The 20,901-nt window shown below is 43.4% G+C and overlaps 1 protein-coding gene across 1 annotated transcript; it reads right to left on the bottom strand.

Annotated features, from left to right (window-relative positions):
• Positions 1–2,701: 2,701 nt before the first annotated feature.
• LOC100674577 (retinol dehydrogenase 16-like) lies at positions 2,702–20,504 on the bottom strand. Its single transcript, XM_064284024.1, has 4 exons — positions 19,352–20,504; positions 16,685–16,943; positions 4,410–4,573; positions 2,702–3,847 (listed from the first exon to the last, which is right to left on the bottom strand). The coding sequence occupies exons 1-4, from the start codon at positions 19,662–19,664 to the stop codon at positions 3,630–3,632; spliced, it is 954 nt and encodes a 317-aa protein (XP_064140094.1). The 5' UTR covers positions 19,665–20,504; the 3' UTR covers positions 2,702–3,629.
• Between the last annotated feature and the right edge of the window lie 397 nt (positions 20,505–20,901).

Here is a 20,901-nt window from a genome sequence, read left to right as displayed (position 1 = left end):
CTTCCTTCAGTACCATCAGTTCCTGAGCATATGCTACCTCTTGAAATGGTTGAACGTAGACTAATTCTTTTTGGTATAATGACTCTGGGTGTTCCTTCCATCTTCTTTTGATGCTTCCTGCATCGTTTAATATTTTCCCCATGGAATCCTTCACTATTGCAACTCAAGGCTTGAATTTTTTCTTCAGTTCTTTCAGCTTCAGAAACGCCGAGCGTGTTCTTCCCTTTTGGTTTTCTATCTCTAGTTCTTTGCACATGTCATTATAATACTTTACTTTGTCTTCTCGAGCCGCCTTTTGAAATCTTCTGTTCAGTTCTTTTACTTCATCATTTCTTCCTTTTGCTTTAGGTGTTTGATGTTTGAGAGCAAGTTTCAGAGTCTCTTCTGACATCCATCTTGGCCTTTTCTTTCTTTTCTGTCTTTTCAATGACCTCTTGCTTTCTTCATGTATGAGGTCCTTGATGTCATTCCACAACTAGTCTGGTCTTCGGTCATTAGTCTTCAACGTGTGAAATCTATTCTTGAGATGGTCTCCAAGTTCAGGTGGGATATACTCAAGGTTGTATTTTGGCTCTCATTGACTTGCTCTGACTTTTTTCAGTTTCGGCTTGAACTTGCGTATGAGCAATTGATGGTCTATTCCACAGTCGGCCACTGGCCTTGTTCTGACTGATGATATTGAACTTTTCCATCATCTGTTTCCACAGATGTAGTCAATTTGATTCCCAAGAATACACCACATTAATAGAATGAAAGGGAATAAAATGGTCATTTCAATGGATATAGAAAAAGCATTTGACAAAATTCAACACCCTTTCCTGATAAAAACACTCAATAAATCAAGAATAGAAGAAAGCTTCCTCAATATAATAAAGATCATATATGAAATAAAAATCAATGATGAAAGAATAAGGAGCCCTGGTGGTGCAGTGGTTGAGCGCTCAGCCACTAACCCAAAGGTAAGCAGTTCAAACCCACCAGCTACTCCATGGGAGAAAGATGTGGCAGTCTGCTTCCATAAAGATTGCAGCCTTGGAAATCCTGTGGGGCAGTTCTACTCTGTCCTATAGGGTCACTATGATTCAGAATCAACTCAGCACAGGTGGGTTTTGGGTGACAGAATGAAAGCTTTCCCAGATCAGGAATAAGAAATGGATACCCACTTTTGCCACTTCTATTCAACTAGTACTGAAAATTCTAATTAGAGAATCAGGCAAGAAAAATAAATAAAATGCATCCAAATTGAAATAAAAGAAGTAAAACTATTACTGTTCACAAATAACAAAATCTTAGATCTAGAAAAACCTCAAGAAACCACACACACACAAAATTAGAACTAACAAATGAATTTAGCAAAGATGCATGATACAAAACCAATGCAAAAATCACTTGTATTTCTATACAGTAGCAATGGAAAATCCAAAGAGGAAACTAAGAAAACATTCCCATTTACAACAGCATCAAAAGAATAAAATACTTAGTAATAAATTTAACCCAGGAGGTACCATATTTGTACACTGAAAAGTACAAAACATTATTGAAAGAAATTGAAGTAGACCTAGGTAAATGGAAAGCCATCCCATGATCAGAGATTGGAAAATTTAGTGTAGCTAAAATGCTAATACTATTTGTCTTAGTTCTCTAGAGAAATAGAATCAGTGAGGTATACATACAAGTAGAGAAAGAGAGATACAGACATACAGAAAGAGAGACAGAGATTTGCTTCAAGGGATTGGCTCACACGATTGTGGGGACTGGCAAGTCCAAAATCCATAGATCAAGTGGCAGGCTGAAGCCTTCTGCAAGCTTGTATCCCAAGACCTGTAGGAGAGGTGTTGGAAAAAGAGCAGAGTGGAGAGACACAGTATGTTCTGCCAAAATATCTATATACAGTCTGCAGGTGCAGGGCCAATAATAAGGAGAAATAGGAAGCCTTGATGGAAGAAGTAGAAGAGAAGACAATCTGGGGACAAGAATGGGAAGCAGGGACCGAGAGCATTTTGACATGATCCTTAGTGAGCCTGAGGTCCATTCATATGACACATACAGGCCTCGAGTTCCATGAGCAGCTGGAGGCAGGAGGTAGGGCAGAGTCTTAGGCTCTCAGACGGTATGAGATGTGACAGGAACAGAGGGCTGAGACAAGAACTCTAGGAAACACTATCAGGAGACAGGCCAGGGAAAAGAAGAAAGAAACTGTCAGAGATAAGAGGTCATCCAGAAAAGGAAAGAAAATGAGGCAGAGGGGTATAGTAGTGAGGTGCTATGCCAGGATTCCATAGTGTGCAGAGAGAGAATGATGCTGGGCCCAGGGTGGTTACTTGGAACAAATTTCAGCATCATCCTTAGGAAACACAGTGTAAACCTGGTTGCCAGATCACCTCACAGATTCCAGAATTCCAATCACCAACATCTCCCTGACTAGAGATCAGACAGAGTCAGGGCCCCAAAGATGCTGTAGTGAACGACCTCTCAGATGTGTATCTGCATACCACTGTCACAAAGACAGGCCAGTCCCAAAATCAAATGAAGGAGGTGTCACCTTGGAGGAGAACAGCAGGGCTTGGCATTCTGGACCAAGGGTGACGGGAAGGGGGTTCGGATCAAGGACCCAGCCCTGAAGAACAGACCTGAGGCCAGTAGGGGATGGAGGTGAGAGGCGATGGAAGGAGAACTTCCCCTTCTTCACACCTGTCCCTGGCCCAACACCTCTAGAGCTAGATTGGGAGGTATCTCCCAGCACGTCTGCCTCCAGGGTGAGTCAATGGAGTGGGCTTGGTAGACAGAAGGCAGAGGATGCCACTCAAAGTTTGAGCAGGTGGGTATTCCCAGTGGCAGAGGCTCTTCCAGTTCCAGAGGAGACGGGTAAGGCCCAGGGTTTGGCTGGGCTGGAGAAGGATGGCTCAGTGCTGCCTGCCCCTACCCAGACCTGGGCATGACCAGCACCTCTAGGACCGCTGTGCTGATGGCTGACCAAGCAGTGTTCCCCTGGGCCCAAACACCAGAAAATGCAGTGTACATACTTGCAGGGGAGGAGAGAGCTTCTGGATTCCAACAGAGAGCTCCTCCTCCCAGAGCTAGGATAGCCTCCTACTCTCAGGTGATAGGCTTCCCTACTCAGGTGTGACCTGAGGGAGACAGGCTGGTGGTCACCCTGCCCACCCCTCTTTCCCATAAGTGTCTTCAGGGTAGGGGTGATTTCACCTCCTCCAGGCCATTTCAATTTGTGGGATAGTATAGACAGGGCACCTGATATTGCAGACCTTGAGAAGATGGACAGAAGGCAGGGCAGATGGGGGCCAGGCCTCCTCCCCTCTGTTCACACCCACTTCAGAGTGTGGATTCCTCAGGATGGCAGGAGAGGCCACGAGGCTCAAATATTTCAGTGGCCACCCAGGACAACAGGGCACCAATAAGTGTTGTTGGGTCCCTGTTCCTATGCTGCAAATCTTGGTTCTTTCCTCCTAATATCCTAAAGTCCTGAGAAATGGGGCAGAGGTCAGTGGGGGTAAGTGGGTGCCCTAGCTGAATTGGAAACTCCCTCCCTCTATCCTATTTTCATCCCCAAACCCATCTCTCCTCCTCACACCATGCCCCAATTCACTACACCAGGCACCCAAGTCCTGTCTTCACATGGCCTTGGCAGGCCTTGGGGATTTCAAGTAGATCATGGCGTCCACCAGGGCAGTGGGCATGTAGCTCATGGGGAGGTAGAAGAGCTTGGCATCCCAGCCAGGTGAGTACCGGGTGTGGGGGTGGCAGGCAGTCAGCGCATGCTCCATGCAGTCTGTCACCAAGGACAGACGAGGTGAGGAGTTTTTTCCCTTGGTTTCAATTGCTTTCATGTCTGTCCAGAATGAGAAAGGACCCAGGTTATACTCCCACCTCTCAACCTACCCACCCTGGGACCAGCTTTGGGAGAAAAGTTCCTAAAAATTGCTACTTTCCCAAAGCCGTCACCCCAACTTATTGCAATCAGGTTGCCCTGGCCTAGCCCTTCCCCTAGAGCAGGTTGTTCCACACTAACCAGTCTGGATCTCAGCCTGAGAATAACTGCATGGCATGAATGAAGGTCTCTGCTAACAATAGGCATCTAAGGGTATGAACACCAGCTGTTTCTAACATCAGCTTACTATGAGTCCAAGGGTGTCTTCCCTCTCTGGCTTCAGTTTCCACCTCAAAATAATAACGAAGTTCACAGAAGTGGTCCCAGGTCTAGTAAGCCTGGGTCCTTAGTGTGGGTTACCAGCTGATCATAGAGGACCATGGAAATGGGGCTGAATGTCCCCACTCTGTGAAGGAGGCAGAGCCAGAAAGATGTACCCTGACACTAATGGTGCAACTAGTGATGGGCCCAGGCATTCCAGAAAAGGGTTTGCATCTCTCCACACTGTCCACAGCCCACTCACAGGAATCCAGGAACTTCTTGCCGTAGGCATCCTTAACATCTGGGCTGGCCTGGTCCCACAGCTCCTGGTACTTCGTTAAAAACGTCTCTGTGTTGATGATTTCAGTCTTGAAAAAACCAGGCTCAATAATAGCCACCTTGACCCCAAATGAGGAGATCTCTCTCCTGCAAAGCAAACAGACACAGGGGAAAGGATTTCAGGGGCCCCTGGAGAAAAAACACACGGACAACAACCGCGCGCCGGGTGGAATAGGCTGGAAATTGAGGACTTGCAAAGGGCAGCGGCCAGTGGGAGAATAATAACCATGGCATTGCCTCTGTATAGAGTCAAATAATTTTCTAGGTAATTTTATATTATAAGCTCATTAGCTCTAAATCTTACCTATCCTGGAGCAAGGCACCACTGACATGCTTGTTTTTAGTTGCCATTGAGTCAGTTCCGACTCATAGCAACAATCCTTTGTACAACAGAACGAAACACTGCCTGGTCCTGTACCGTCCCCATGATCACTGTTATGCTTGAGCCTACTGTTGCAGCAACTATGTCAGTCCATCTCATTGAGGGTCTTCTCTTTTTTGCTGACCCTCTACTTTACCAAGCACGATGTCCTTCTGCAGGGACTAGTCCCTCCTGAAACCATGTCCAAAGACAAAGTCTCACCATCCTCACTTCCAAGGAGCACTCTGGCTGTATTTCATGCAAGACAGACTTGTTTGTTCTTCTGGCAACCTCATAATTCAAAGGCATCATATCTTCTTCAGTGCTCTTATTCATTGCCAAGCTTTCACATGCATATGAGGCGATTGAAAACACCATGGCTTAGGTCAGGCGCACCTTAGTCTTTAAAGTGACGTCCTTGTTTTTTAACACTTTAAAGAGGTCTTTTGCAGCAGATTTGCCCAATGCAATACATCGTCTGATTTCCTGAGTGTTGCTTCCATTGGTGTTCATTGTGGATCTAAGCAAAATGAAATCCTTGTAACTTTAACCTCTTCTCCATTTATCATGATGCTACTTGTTGGTCAAGTTGTGAGGATTTTTGTTTTCTTTATGTTGAGGTGTAATCCATACCAAAGGCTGTGGTCTTTGATCTCCATCAGTAAGTGCTTCAAGTCCTCTTCACTTTCAGCAAGCAAGGTTGTGTCATCTGCATAAAGCAGGTTGTTAATGAGTCTTCCTCCAATCCTGATGCTGCATTCGTCTTCGTATAGTCCAGCTTCTTGGATTATTTGCTCAGCATACAAATTGAATAAGTATGGTAAAACGATATAACCCTGGTGCACACCTATCTTGACTTTAAACCATGCAGTATCCCTTTGCTCTGTTCAAACAACTCCCTCTTGGTCTATGTGTACTTTCCGCGTGAGCACATTTTAGTGTTCTGGAATTCCCATTCCTCTCAATGTTGTCCATAATTTGTCATGATCCAAAGCCAAATGCCTTTGCATAGTCAATAAAACACAGGTAAAAATCTTTCTGGTGTTCTCTGCTTTCAGCTAGGGTCCATCTGATATCAACAATGATATCCCGTTGTCATAGACTGAATTGTGTCCCCCCAAAATATCTGTCAACTTGCATAGGTCACGATTCCTTTGTATGATTGTATGATTGTCTACCATTTTACCATCTGATGCGATTTCCCTGTGTGTTGTAAATCCCATCACTATGATGTAATAAGATGGATTAAAAAAAAAAAAAAGATGGATTAGCAGCAGTTATATTGATGAGGTCTACAAGATTAGGTAGTGTCTTAAGGCAATCTCTTTTGAGACATAAAAGAGAAAAATTAGCAGAGAGACATGGGGACCTCATACCACCAAGAAAGCAGCACCACCAGGAGCAGAGCATGTCCTTTGGACCTGAGGTTCCTGCACTGAGATGCTCCCAGACCAAGGGAAGACTGATGAGAAGGACCTTCCTTCATAGCTGACAGATAGAGAAAGCCTTCCTCTGGAGCCAGTGCCCTGAATTCGGACCTCTAGCCCACTAGACTATGAAAGAATAAATTTCACTTTGTTAAAGCCATCCACTTGTGATATTTCTGTTATAGCAGCACTAGATGACTAAGACACCCTTGTTCCACGTTCTTTTGTGAATCCAGCTTAAATTTCTGAAAGTTCCCTGTCCATGTACTGCTGCAACTTCTTTTGAATGATCTTCAGCGAAATTTTACTTGCATGTGATATTTAATAATATTGTTTGATAACTTCTGCATTCTGTTGGATCACCTTTCTTTGGAATGGGCACAAATATGGATCTCTTTTCCAGCTGGTTGGCCAGGTAGCTGTCTTCCAAAAATTTTGGCATAGAAGAGTGCGCACCTCCAGCGCGGCACCCGTTTGTTGAAACATCTCAATCGGTATTCTGTCAATTCCTGGAGCCTTATTTTTCACCAATCTCCAGTGCAGCTTGGACTTCTTCCTTCAATACCATCAGTTCTTGATTAAATGCCACCTCTAAAAATTGTTGAATGTCCACCAATTCTTTTTGGTACAGTGACTCCGTGTATTTCTTCCATCTTCTTTTGATGCTTCTCGTGTTGTTCAATGTTTTGCCAGTAGAATCTTTCAAAATTGCCACTCGAGGCTTGAGAATTTTTCTTCAGTTCTTTTGGCTTGAGAAATGTCAAGCATGTTCTTCCCTTTTGGTTTTCTAACTCCAGCGCTTTGCACATTTCATTGTAACAGTTTGTCTTCTCGACTCACCCTTTGAAATCTTCTGTTTAGCCCTTTCACGTCATCATTTCTTTCATTAGCTTTAGCTAGTCTAGGTTCAAGAGCAAGTTTCAGAGTCTCTTCTAACATTTATTTTGGTCTTTTTTTTTTTTTTATTGTGCTTTAAGTGAAATTTTATAAATCAAATCAGTCTCTCACACAAAAATTTATATACACCTTGCTGTATACTCCTAGTTGCTCTCCCCCAATAAGACAGCACACTCCTTCCCTCCACTCTTCATTTTCGTGTCCATTCAGCCAGCTTCCAACACCTTCTGCCCTCTCGTCTCCCCTCCAGACAGGAGTTGCCCACATAGTCTCATGTGTCTGCTTGATCCAAGAAGCTCACTCCTCACCAGTGTTATTTTCTATCCCACAGTCCAGTCCAAACCCCGTCTGAAAAGTTGGCTTTGGGAATGGTTCCTGTCTTGGGCTAACAAAAGGTCTGGGGACCATGACCTCTGGGGTTCCTCTAGTCTCAGTCAGACCATTAAGTCTGGTCTTTTTATGAGAATTTGAAGTTTGCATCCCACTGCTCTCCAGCTCCCTATCAGAGTAGTCAACGGTTGTAGCCCAGCACCATCTAGTTCTTCTGATCTCAGGCTGATGTAGTCTCTGGTTTATGTGGTCCTTTCTGTCTCTTGGACTCATAATTGCCTTGTGTCTTTGGTGTTCTTCATTCTCCTTTGGTCCAGGTGGGTTGAGATCAATTGATGCATCTTAGATGGCGGCTTGCTAACGTTTAAGACCCCAGCCGCCACACTCCAAAGTGGAAAGCAGAATGTTTTTTTAATGCATTTTATTATGCCAATTGACTTAGATGTCCCCTGAAATCATGGTTCCCAAACCCCCGCCCCTGCTACGCTGGCCTTTGAACCATTCAGTTTATTCAGGAAACTTCTTTGCTTTTGGTTTTGTCCAGTTGTGCTGATCTGTCCTGTATTGTGTGTTGTCCTTCCTTTCACCTAAAATAGTTCTTGTCTACTGTCTAATTAGTGAATACCCCTCTCCTTCCCTCCCTCCCTAGTCTCCTAACCATCAAAGAATGTTTTCTTCTCTGTTTAAACTATTTTTCAAATTCTTATAATAGTGGTCTCATACGATATTTGTCCTTTTGCAACTAATTTCATTCAGCATAATGCCTTCCAGATTCCTCCATGTTATGAAATGTTTCACGGATTCATCATTGTTCTTTATCGATGTGTAGTATTCCATTGTGTGAATATACCATAATTTATTTATCCATTCATCCATTGATGGACACCTTGGTTGCTTCCATCTTTTTGCTATTGTAAACAGTGCTGCAATGAACATGGGTGTGCATATATCTGTTCGTATAAAGGTTCTAATTTCTCTAGCATATATTCCAAGAAGTGGGATTGCTGGATCGTATGGTATTTCTATTTCTAAGTTTTTTAAGGAAGCGCCAAATCGATTTCCAAAGTGGTGGTACCATTTTACATTCCCACCAGCAGTGTATAAGTGTTTCAGTCTCTCCACAACCTCTCCAACATTTATTATACTTTGTGTTATTTGGATTAATGCCAGCCTTGTTGGAGTGAGATGGAATCTCATTGTAGTTTTGATTTGCATTTCTCTAATGGCTAATGATCTTGAGCATTTCCTCATGTATCTGTTAGCTACCTGAATGTCTTCTTTAGTGAAGTGCCTGTTCATATCTTTGCCCATTTTTTAATTGGGTTATTTATCTTTTTGTTGTTGAGTTTTTGCAATATGATGTAGATTTTAGAGATCAGATACTGATCGGACACGTCATAGCTAAAAACTTTTTCCCACTCTGTAGGCAATCTTTTTACTCTTTTGGTGAAGTCTTTGGATGAGCATAGGTGTTTGATTTTCAGGAGCTCCCAGTTATCTAGTTTCTCTTCTGGTGTTTGTGCATTGTTAGTAAAGTTTTGTATACTGTTTATGCCATGTATTAGGGCTCCTAGCATTGTCACTATTTTTTCTCCCGTGATATTTATCGTTTTAGATTTTATATTTAGGTCTTTGATCCATTTGAGTTAGTTTTTGTGTATGGTGTGAGGTATGGGTCTTGTTTCATTTTCTTGCAGATGGATATCCAGTTATGCCAGCACCATTTGTTACAGAGACTGTCTTTTCCCCATTTACCTGACCTTTGTCAAATATCAGCTGCTCATATGTGGATGGATTTATGTCTGGATCCTCAATTCTGTTCCATTGGTCCATGTATCTGTTGTTGTACCAGTACCAGGCTGTTTTGACTACTGTGGCGTTATAATAGGTTCTAAAATCAGGTAAAGTAAGGCCTCCTACTTTGTTCTTCTTTTTCAGTACTGCCTTATTTATCCAGGGCCTCTTTCCCTTCCATATGAAGCTGATGATTTGTTTCTCCATCTCATTAAAAAATGTCATTAGAATTTGGATCAGAACTGCATTGTATCCATAGATTGCTTTTGGTAGAATAGACATTTTGACAACGTTAAGTCCTTCTATCCATGAACAAGGAATGTTTTTCCACTTATGTAGGTCTCTTTTGGTTTCTTGCAGTAGTGTCTTGTAGTTTTCTTTATATAGGTCTTTTACGTATCTGGTAAGATTTATTCCTAAATATTTTGTCTCCTTGGGGGCTGCTGTAAATGGTATTGATTTGGTGATTTCCTCTTCCATGTTCTTTTTGTTGGTGTAGAGAAATCCAACTGATTTTTGTATGTTTACCTTGTATCCTGATAGTCTGCTGAACTCTCCTATTAGTTTCAGTAGTTTTCTTGAGGATTCTTTAGGGTTTTCTATATATAAGATCATGTCATCTGCAAACAGAGATACTTTTACTTCTTCCTTACCAATCTGGATGCCCTTTATTTCTTTATCTAGTCTAACTACTCTGGCTAGCAGTGCCAGCATAATGTTGAATAAGAGTGGTGATAAAGGGCATTCTTGTCTGGTTCCCAATCTCAAGTGGAATGCTTTCAGGCTCTTTCCGTTTAGGATAATGTTGGCTGTTGGCTTTGTATAAACACCCTTTATTATGTTGAGGAATTTTCCTTCTATTCCTAATTTGCAGAGAGTATTTATCATGAATGGATGTTGAAATTTGTCAAATGCCTTTTTTGCATCAATTGATAAGATCATATGGTTCTTGTCCTTTACTTATATGATGGATTACATTAATTGTTTTTCTAATGTTGAACCATCTCTGCATACCTGGTATGAATCTCTGCATACTTGGTCATGGTGAATAATTTTTTTGATACGTTGTTGGATTCTATTGGCTAGAATTTTGTTGAGGATTTTTGCATTTAAGTTCATGAGGGATATCGATCTGTAATTTTCTCTTTTTGTGGTGTCTTTACTGGTTTTGGTATCAGAGATATGCTGGCTTCATACAATGAGTTTGGGAGTATTCTGTCCTTTTCTATGCTCTGAAATACCTTTAGTAGTAATGGTGTTAACTCTTCTCTGAAAGTTTGGTAGAGCTTCCAGTAAAGCCATCTGGACCAGGGTTTTTTTGTGTTGTTGTTGGGAGTTTTCAAATTATCTTTTCAATCTCTTCTTTTTTTATGGGTTTATTTAGTTGTTCTACCTCTGTTTGTGTTAGTTTAGGTAGGTAGTGTGTTTCTAGAAATTCATCCATTTCTTCTAGGTTTTCAAATTTGTTAGAGTACAGGTTTGCATAGTAATCTGATGCAATTCTTTTAATTTCAGTTGGGTCTCTTGTAATATTGCCCATCTCATTTCTCATTCTGGTTATTTGCCTCCTCTCCTGTTTTTCTTTAATCAGTTTGGCCAATGATTTATTAATTTTCTTAATTTTTTCAAAGAACCAGCTTTTGGTCTTGTTAACCCTTTCAACTGTTTTTCTGTGCTCTATTTCATTTAATTCTGCTCTAATTTTTATTATTTCCTTTCTTCTGGTACCTGCGAGTTTCTTTTGTTGCTCTCTATTTGTTCTAGTTGTAGGGATAATTCTTTGATTTTGGCCCTTTCTTCTTTTTTGGATGTGTGCATTTATTGATATAAATTGACCTCTGAGCATTGTTTTTGCTGTGTCCGAAAGGTTCTGATAGGAAGTGTTTTCATTCTCATTGGATTCTCTGAATTTCTTTATTCCTTCCTTAATGTCTTCTATAACCCAGTCTTTTTTGAGCAGAGTATTGTTCAGTTTCCAAGTGTTTGATTTCTTTTCCCTGCTTTTTCTGTTACTGATTTCTACCTTTATGGCCTTATGGTCAGAGAAGATGCTTTGTAATATTTCAATGCTTTGGATTTTGCTAAGGCTTGCTTTATGACCTGATATGTGGTCTATTCTAGAGAATGTTCCATGTGCACTAGAAAAGAAAGTAGACTTGACTGCTGTTGGATGGAGTGTTCTGTATATGTCTATGAGGTCAAGTTGGTTGATTGTGGCATTTAGATCTTCCATGTCTTTATTGACCTTCTTTATGGATGTTCTGTCCTTCACTGAAAGTGGTCTGTTGGAGTCTCCTACTATAGTTGTGGAGCTATCTCACTTTTCAATGCTGTTAGAGTTCATGTATCTTGCAGTCCTGTCAGTGGGTGCATAAATATTTAATATGATTATACACGCCTGGTATATTGTTCCTTTAATCATTATATAGTGTCCTTCGTTATTCTTTGTGATAAATTTAACTTAAACTCTATTTTGTCAGAAACTCATATTGCCACTCCTTTTTTTTGATTCTTGCTTGCTTGATATATTTTTTTCCATCCTTTGTGTTTTAGTTTGTTTGTGTCTCTAAGTCTAAACTGTGTCTCTTGTCGGCAGCGTATAGACAGATTGTGTGTGTGTTTTTTTTTTAATCCATTCTGCCACTGTCTGTCTCTCTATTGGTACATTTACTCCATTTACATTCAGCGTAATTATGGATAGGTATGAGTTTAGTGCTATTGTTTTGATGTCTTTTTTTGTGTGTTGTTAGCAGTTTCTTTTTCCCACTTAATTTTTTGTGCTGAGTAGTTTATCTTTATATATTGACTTTTCCTCTTATTCGTTGTCATTGATTTTGTTTCTGCTGAGTCTCTATTTTTTTTTCTTGTATTTTATTTTGATGAGTAGGTTTGTTAATCTCCTTTGTGGTTACCTTAATGTTTACCCCTATTTTTCTAAGTTTAAACCTAACTTTTATTTCTTTATATCACCTTGTCTACCTCTCCATATGAAAGATCTATGACTACATTTCTTAGTCCCTCTTTACTGTTTTAATGTTTTCTTCTTTTACATAATGACATCACTGTTTCCCATTTTGAGCATTTTTTTATCTTGATTTATTTTTGTGATTTCTCTATCTGGGCTGACATCTGATTGCTCTGTCTTGTGTTCTAGTCTTGGACTGATATCTGATATTATTGATTTTCTAACCAGAGAACTCTCTTTAGTATTTCTTGTAGTTTTGGATTGGTTTTTACAAATTCCCTAAACTTCTGTTTTATCTGGAAATGTCCTAACTTCACCTTCATATTTGAGAGACAGTTTGCTGGATATATGATTCTTGGCTGGCAATTTTTTTTCCTTCAATGCTTTATATAAGTCATTCAATTGCCATCTTGCCTGCATGGTTTCTGCTGAGTAGTCCAAGCTTATTCTTATTGACTTTCTTTTGTAGGTGACTTTTCATTTATCCCTAGCCACTCTTAAAATTCTCTTTATCTTTGCTTTTGGCAAGTTTGATTATAATGTGTCTTGGTGACTTTCTTTTGAGATTTACCTTATGTGGAGTTCAATGAGCATCTTAGATAGATATCTTCTCATCCTTCATAATATCAGGGAAGTTTTCTGCCAACAAATCTGCAACAATTCTGTCTGTATTTTCTGTATCCCTCCCTGTTCTGGTACTCCAACCACTCGGAGGTTATTTCTCTTGATAGAGTCCCATGTGATTCTTAGGGTTTCTTCATTTTTTTTTTTTTAATTCTTTTATCTGATTTTTCTTCAACTGTATTGGTGCCAAGTGTTTTATCTTTAATCTCACTAATTCTGCCTCCCACTTCCTCAATTCTGCTCCTGTTACTTTCTATTGAGTTGTCCAATTCTGTAATTTTATTGTTAATCTTCTGAATTTCTGATTGCTGTCTCTCTATGGATTCTTGCAGTTTATTAAAATTTTCTTTATGTTCTTGGATAAGCTTTTTAATTTCTTCAACTGCTTTATCTGTGTGTTCCTTGGCTTCTTCTGCTTATTGCCTGATCTCATTCCTGATGTCTTGAAGTGGTCTGTATATTAATCTTTTGTATTCTGCATCTGATAATTCCAGGAAGGCACCTTCATCCAGAAGATCCCTTGATTCTTTGTTTTAAGAGCTTGTTGAAGCGATCAGGGTCTACTTCTTTATGTGATTTGATTTTGACTCTTGTCTCTGAGCCATTTATAAGTTACTGTATTAGTTTATTTTATGTTTGCTTACTGTATCCTAGCTTCTTGCTTTGTTTTGTTTTGATATGCCCAAATAGGTTGCTTGAGTAAGCTAGCTTATTTTCGCCTTTGAAGTGCTAACGTCCTCTCACCAGATGGCTAGAGCTGTTATCAGGTATATGAGCCTAGTAGTCCATTCATTTTTCTTGTATGGATTCAGCTCAGGTGTCCAGGTAGTTGGCCATCAAGTGTGTGGTACAGGTTCTGTCCTACAGTCTCAGAGGAGCAGAGGTGATTGGTGTACACACAGGTATCTGGTTGCAGCAGGAGGCCATGCTTTCAACAAGGCAGGGGGCTGACAACCATCCCCGACCATCTGTGAGGAAAGTATGTCCCTGTTCCCTAGAGCGCACAGGTGGATGAGCTCTGCAGACTGACCACGGGCACCCAATGCTTTTGGTTGTAAGGACTGGGAGGTACCAGTTATCCTTGGACCCTTGTCGCAGGTGGTTGGGTGATGTGGGTGGAGCCACCAGTCCTTAGGCCCCTGATGTGGGTAGGTGAGGACCCTGTTTAATAGGCAAAGTGTTGTCAAACATCAAACACCCACCTCTCCACCACACAGCAAAACAGTTGCTGTCTGCAACAAGGGCCTATTCTCCTGAAATAGGCCCACACAGGGCCATGCAGAGGGGAAAGGTATTCATAGTCCAAGGACTGATTATGCCTGGACAGGAGACACTTCCGTCCTGAGCTCCCCAGATTAGTGGAGCTGGCAGATTATCTTTTCCCCCAGTTGTGAATTTATTCCTTCTCCAAGGCTGCGAGAATGGCTCAGAGTGCTCAACAGGACCTATCTCAGGCCAAGGGAAATCAACAGCCACTGAAGCTGGCTTGGGAGCTGGGGGCACAGTAAAATATATGCAGGTACTTAGCTTTTGAGGAGAGCACTGTTCTTCTTCTCTGGTTCCAAAGGTATGAGTAGGCTGTGTGGCTGGCTGTCTCTCCCTGAGGAAATTGTGGCCAGAACGCTACTGCCAACCTGCCACAGTCACTCCAGGGAATGGTGCCTGAGGGTTCCTGCAGATTCAGGTGCGGCAACTTCTCTCTGCTTCTGAACCATCTCTCCCTCCCCCTGCCACTCAGTCTGTTTTCTAACTTTGCCTTTGATGTTCAGGGCTCCTAGCTTGTCATAAACATAATTGTTTCACTTGGCTTTTCAGGTTTTTGCTGTTAGAGGGATCAGCAGAAGCATCTGACTACTCCGCCATCTTGGCCCCACTTCCACTTTGGTCTTTTTAATGGCCTTTTGACTTTCTTCATGTATGATGTCCTTGATGTCTTCCCACAACTCATCTGGTCTTCAGTCATTAGTGTTCAATACAGCAAATCTATTCTTGAGATGTTCTCTGTCTTAGTCATCTAGTTCTGCTATAACAGAAATAACTCAAGTGGAGGACTTTAACTAAGAAAAATTTATTCACAGTTTAGGAGGCTAGAAGTCCGAATTCAGGGTGCCAGCTCCAGGGGAAGGCTTTCTCTCTCTGTCAGCTCTCGGGAGGAGGGCTTTGTCATCAATATGCCCTGGTAGAGGAGCTTCTCAGCACAGGGACCCCAGGTCCAAAGGACATGCTATTCTCCTGACTCTTGTTTCTTGGTGGTTTGAGGTCACCATGTCTCTCTGCTGGCTTCTCTCTTTTGTATCTCAAAAGAGAGTGGCTTAAGACACAATCTAATCTTGTAGATTGAATTCTGCCTCATTAACATAACTGCCACTAATCCCATCTCAGTAACATCATAGAGATAGGATTTACAACACATAGGAAAATCACATCAGATGACAAAATGGTGGACAATCACACAATATTGGGAATCATGGCCTAGCCAAATTGATATACATATTTTTGGGGGACACAGTTCAATCCATGACAGTCTCCAAGTTCAGGTGGAATATAGTTGAAGTTTTTTTTTTTTTTATGGACCTGTTTTAATTCTCTTCACCTTCAACTTGACTTGCATATGAACAATTGATGGTCTGTTCCACAGTTGGCCCCTGTCCTTGTTCTGACAGATAATATTGAGCTGATATGTTATCACCTATTTTCCCCACCTCCAATCATCACTAAGCCTTGCCGGTTTTAGGTCCTGCATAGTCTCCTGTGCCTTGCCTGTCTTCCCTGCCCAGTAAACCACTGGTCATCTCTCAGCTCAGCTCGTGCACATGTCTTCTAAGGAGTGTCTCTCTGCCTTCAGACTTACCTCCCCACCCTCAGAGCCATCCCTACCACAGCAGTTGGAGCAGTCTCCTGAGGTTGATTTGACCAAGTAGCTGCCCTGATTAACTCCCTTCCATGGGCTTCCACTGCCAACAGCATGAAGTGCCAGTGCCTCTCCAGGGCCCGAAGGCCCTCCCCAAGACCACCTGTGCCCACCTCCCCAGCGACTTGCCCGGGCCCAGCCTTGTCCTCCCTCCCTGGAGTTTCCATAGTACAGGCAGTGTGCTCACCCTCAGCCTGGGCCTCTGCTGATGTGAAGCCCTCAGCCAAGGGGCTTCTTTCCAAAAGCCCTTCTATGCCTGGTTGTCAGGCTGACTCCTTATCTTTCAATCCTCAGCTCAGACCTCCCATCAACCAGAGGCTTCCAGGGATATATTGGTCCAAGCATTACAAGAGAAGACAGCAATGTTTTGAGATCTCTTGTCCTCTCAGCTGTGAGAATTTGTAGGTCAGGACCCAGATCTTGTTGTCCTAGGACTCACTGAGCACTCATACAAAAAAAAATATTTTTTTTTTTTCATACAAGTGCCCAGTAAATACCTGCTGAATGGAGTCAAATGAGCGGAGGCCAACATTCAAACGATGGAGGTCATCATTCCCTGACAGAGAATATCACAATGGATATGCACATGCACTCAGGAGCAAAGGTGTCCCTGTTCCAATTCTGCCTCAGACAATTCCCAGCAGTGAGCCCTACTCCAGGGCAGGGGTATGTTTCACTAAACTCTATGGCCCCTCCTTCTACTCAGAACATTGAAAGGTGGTTTCCAATGAATGGTCATCCAATTAAGTGAGGGAGGAAGACCACAAAGTAAAAGAGAGGTTTCCAAGAAGGGGTCTAAGGCCTCCTTGAATAAATGAATCCCCAGGAAAAGGCTCCTGAAGAACAGAAGCAGGAGAGCTGGGGAGGTGCCTCTGTCCCAGTTCTATACCTGAGGGAGTCTGAAAAGGCCTCTACACCATACTTGGAGATGCTGTAGCCCCCACCACAAAAGGATATCCGGCCCATGACACTGCAGACATTGACCACGCGGCCCCTCGCCTTCCTCACTAGCGGCAGCATGCTCAGGGTAACCTCGATCACCCCCAGCAGGTTCACGTCCAGTACTTTCACAAAGTCCTGTTTGGTCAGCCATTCATTGGGTGCCGAGGGTACAGAGATGCCAGCATTATTCACCAGGCCCCAGAGACCTGGAGATAGTGGAAAATTAGAGAAGAGACAATGTGAGCATGTCCAGTGTGTACACAGTTATGGTCCAAATTCACATTCCTATTGAGTGAATAGACTGCAATAGACATTGGATAGGGGGAGTAGGTTAGAATAAATAATCCCATGGTATCTGCAGGGTGTGGAGTTTGCAGATCCTGTAAGCTGCTGGAGGTCAGTAACTATGTCTTCCTCCTCCTTTCATTCTTCATGGCCCAGAAGGGTCTGGTAGATAGTGGGTAATTCCCCATAATTGATGAATGCAGGAACTGATATTAAAGAAATACAGTTTCTCCTCTAGTCTAGAAACTCAGAGAAGAATGTTTTGGCTTTTTACACATTAATGACATTATATATGGTCACCTACATTTTCACATTTTAATGGACACCTTATATAGTGAGTGCTCAACAACTACCTAATGAAGAAATGAGGAAAGCAGGAAGACAGCAACAATAAGGAAGACAGACCATAAAAGAAAAATAGAAAAAGAAAAAAAAGACAAAGCTGATATCCACGCACAGCTTGGTTGGAACAGACAGACCTGAAATGCCAGTTTGGGGGGAAGGTGGAGAAGAGTCCTGCATTTCACGTCAGAGGACTATCCTTGAAGCCACTTGCATCAATACTGAGCAGCATCCAGGCAGGAAGCAAAGTTTGCCCTCCATGCTGGGAAGTCCAAGAGTAGGCTTTGGGGAAGAGTCCCAGCTGTGATCACCCCACACCCCAGTGCCCAGACTCCACCCTCTGCCCCAGAAAATATCACCCTCTCCTCCCTCTCTCTTGCTTAGATGGCCACCCTTGCCCCATCTCCCTCAGTGCCAAGCCCACCCAGCTTTCAGGGAACCTCTCTGGAAAACCCCAAGGACTTTGAATAACCAGAGTTACCAACCCACCAACCTCAGCACAGCAGGGGGCGGGGAGGGAGTTAAGCTGATTTAGAGCAGGGGTGGTGGCTTCTGACTCTGGAAGTGTTGGTCCAGAGAAACAAGTCCCTCCCCTGCTCAGAAACCTTCCCTGCTTTTAAAGAAATGCAAATGCTTTGGCCTAGATATTTTATTTCTAAGAACCCAATCAAGATACCTGTTTATAGAAATTAGAGATTGAGTTAAAAAGAGATTTATGACAATAAAATATAGGAACAATTTCAATATCAATAAGGTACTGTTTAAATACGTGATGATATAGTAAAAGATGACAGCGAAGAAAACCCTGTGGAGCAGTTCTACTCTGTAACACAAGGGGTTGTCATGAGTCAGAACCGACCGGTTGGCAACAAGTATGGGGGTAGAGTAAAAGGATGTCATCGTTGTTGGCAGTAGTCCAGTCAATTCTGACTCATAGCAATAGGATATTCTAAATTACTAAGCAGTAAGTTTTTGAAGAAAATTTCATTTTGTTGTAAAACTGCTCATCATTTTTTCAGTGAAAAGAATACAACTATGTGCAAAATATAATCCCATGTATGTCACAACATTAACAGTGGTTATCTGTGGATGGTGAAATTATGGGCCTTTGTTTTATCTTTATATTTTTCTGTGTTTTCCACAATGACTATGTTTTCCATTTATAATCAGATGAAAGAAGTTAGTGGTCTTTTTTCCTCCCAAAATAAGACAGAATACTGGCCCCTTACTAGTTATTTGACAGTCCTAAAGCAAGTTATAAGAGGCTCTGGTGGTGCGGTGGTTAAGCACTTGGCTGGCAACCAGGGTTCAAACCCACAGGCGGCTCTGCAGGAGAAAGATGCGGCAGTCTGCTTCCTTAAAGATTTACAGCTGTGGAAATCCTATGGGGCAGTGCTACACTGGGCTTTAGTGTTGTTATGAGTTGGAATCAATTCAAGGGCACATTGGGTTTGGTTTTTTGGACAGCAAGCTCTGAAAGTTCAGTGTCCTCATCCGAAAACGGGGCTTATCTTAATTCTCTCCATAGGTGACAATGGGTCACCAGGAAGAACATAGTGAAATGCTGAGAACTTGAGGCCGGCTCCAGCACTGCCTGCCAACCTCCCACTCAAGCCTTCTGGGAGGTGCTCCAGTCTCCACCCTTCAGTCAGAAACTTGACTTTGATCTCTAACCTTGGGACTCAGCCTCAAGTAAATCAAGAACTTTGGCTTTAGGGGGAGGGGAGATGATAGATAGATATGCATTCTGAAAGACCAAATTCTCATCAGTGCAAACTCACCAAAACTACAGAGCTCCCAAATGGAGACGGGGTGGGAGGAAGACAGAGTGGAAAAGAGAAGGGGTTCAGGCTGGCATGGTGGGTGAGGTGAAGAAGTATTAATCCAACCTGAAACACACCTTCGGAATCCACCCAAGTAGCAGAAGCAAGATCTCCCATTCACACAGAGAGAGACAAACAGACACAAATGGGAATCTGGGTGGTACCTCTGTCCCCCACGCGCTCCTTCACCCACTGGGTGGCTGCAGCAATGCTCTCTGTCTGGGTGACATCCATAGTCACCGTCTCCAGCCTGTCTGACGTCTGGCCCCTCAGTTGCTCTGCCCCCTGCTCCGTCAGACATGCAGCCAGCACTCGCAAGCCTCGCAGGTCCAGCTGCCTGGCCAACATGTTTCCAAAGCCCGAGTCACAGCCCGTGATAAAGACATACTTGTCTCGGAGGTGGCTCACCACCTGCCTCTCCCGGTACCAGCGCAGAAGGTAGTACAGGCTCAGGACACCAACCAGGTAGAGCCACATGTCTTCCAGGGAACAGTGTTAGAGAGGCTAGAATCAGAAAAGAGTCCTGGCCTCAGTAATCACAAAGGCTGTGCAGGTAGGCTGGCCTCCAGGCTCTGTGGCATGGAGTCCTCAAGTTTCTTCCTGTTTAATTCTTTTCCTAAGCATTACTGACTCTGGCCCCAACTTGTGGATTCTGCTGTATTGATCCCAGTTCTAATACCGTTGGATTCCCCAAGGACCGCCTTCCCAGCCACTTATCCATCCAAGTGTACCTCTTCCCAGCCACTCTCTCTCAGTAGGTCCACTCCTCCCTGTTGTCTCAGGAAGTTCCAGCTCTGCTTGGTCCTAGGAGAAGCAGGAAAGGAGGAGAGGAACCTGGGGAGAGACTCACTCACTTGGAAGCCGCAGAGGGCAGATAAACGAAAAAGGTTGCAGACGAGATTCCCGAGTGAAGACTTCACAGCTACCAATCTCCTGCACAGGGCGTCCCAACACAAACAACCCCACCGGCGTCCTGGGGAGCGCCAGCTGTTCACGCATAAAACTGCGCACCAGAGTCCCGTGCTCGCTCCACCTGAGACTATCGTCCCCTGGTGGTGCGATGGGCGCTGCAGTCTCGGCGGGGACGTCTGCGGGGATGTCGCCTAGAGAAGCCTCAGCTCAGCCACGTAGTGACCACTCTCTCAACGTCAGAACTCTCCTCACCCATTCCCCCTTCTCTCTCCAGTATGGGCCCTGTAAAGGCGCAGAGGCGTGGGAAACGACAATGGGAACTAGAAAGAGCTGAAAATGAAGGTTAATTGCACAAACCCGTTTCCAGCACTACCCTGCATACAGCCCCTACAAAGTCTGAGGGAACAGCTGCGGGGGCGGGGGGGAGGAATCTAGAAAGGAAGAAGCCACACGCCTTCCCCGCAAGAACGGAAAATCTGGGCGGTGGGAGGGGATGAAGAGTTGCCGAAGGGGAGTCACCAACTCTACGCTGCCTAGAAAGGGCCAGGACAGCAAAGGGAAGGGTGAAAGACAGCCTCCCCTGACCTTACACCTCCTGTGGACTCTGTTGGACTGGGCTCCAGCGCCGGCTCAGATCCACCACACCGGACCTGGCTCCCTCCCCAGGAAAGAAGCTTGGAAGGAGGGGAAGGCAGACTCTGCTGAAAGTCTTGGTTGCGACTCTGGCTGGTTTACATCGGGCTGCTTTTTCACCGCAGTTCTTGTTCCCTCCTAGCAAAGTCAGCACCCTTGAGTGGCAGCC

Source organism: Loxodonta africana, chromosome 4 (genome assembly GCF_030014295.1).
Source record: "Loxodonta africana isolate mLoxAfr1 chromosome 4, mLoxAfr1.hap2, whole genome shotgun sequence".
Lineage (NCBI taxonomy): Eukaryota > Metazoa > Chordata > Mammalia > Proboscidea > Elephantidae > Loxodonta > Loxodonta africana.
The sequence above is the reverse complement of the archived record's forward strand: the minus strand, read 5'-3'. Positions and strand labels throughout refer to the sequence as shown.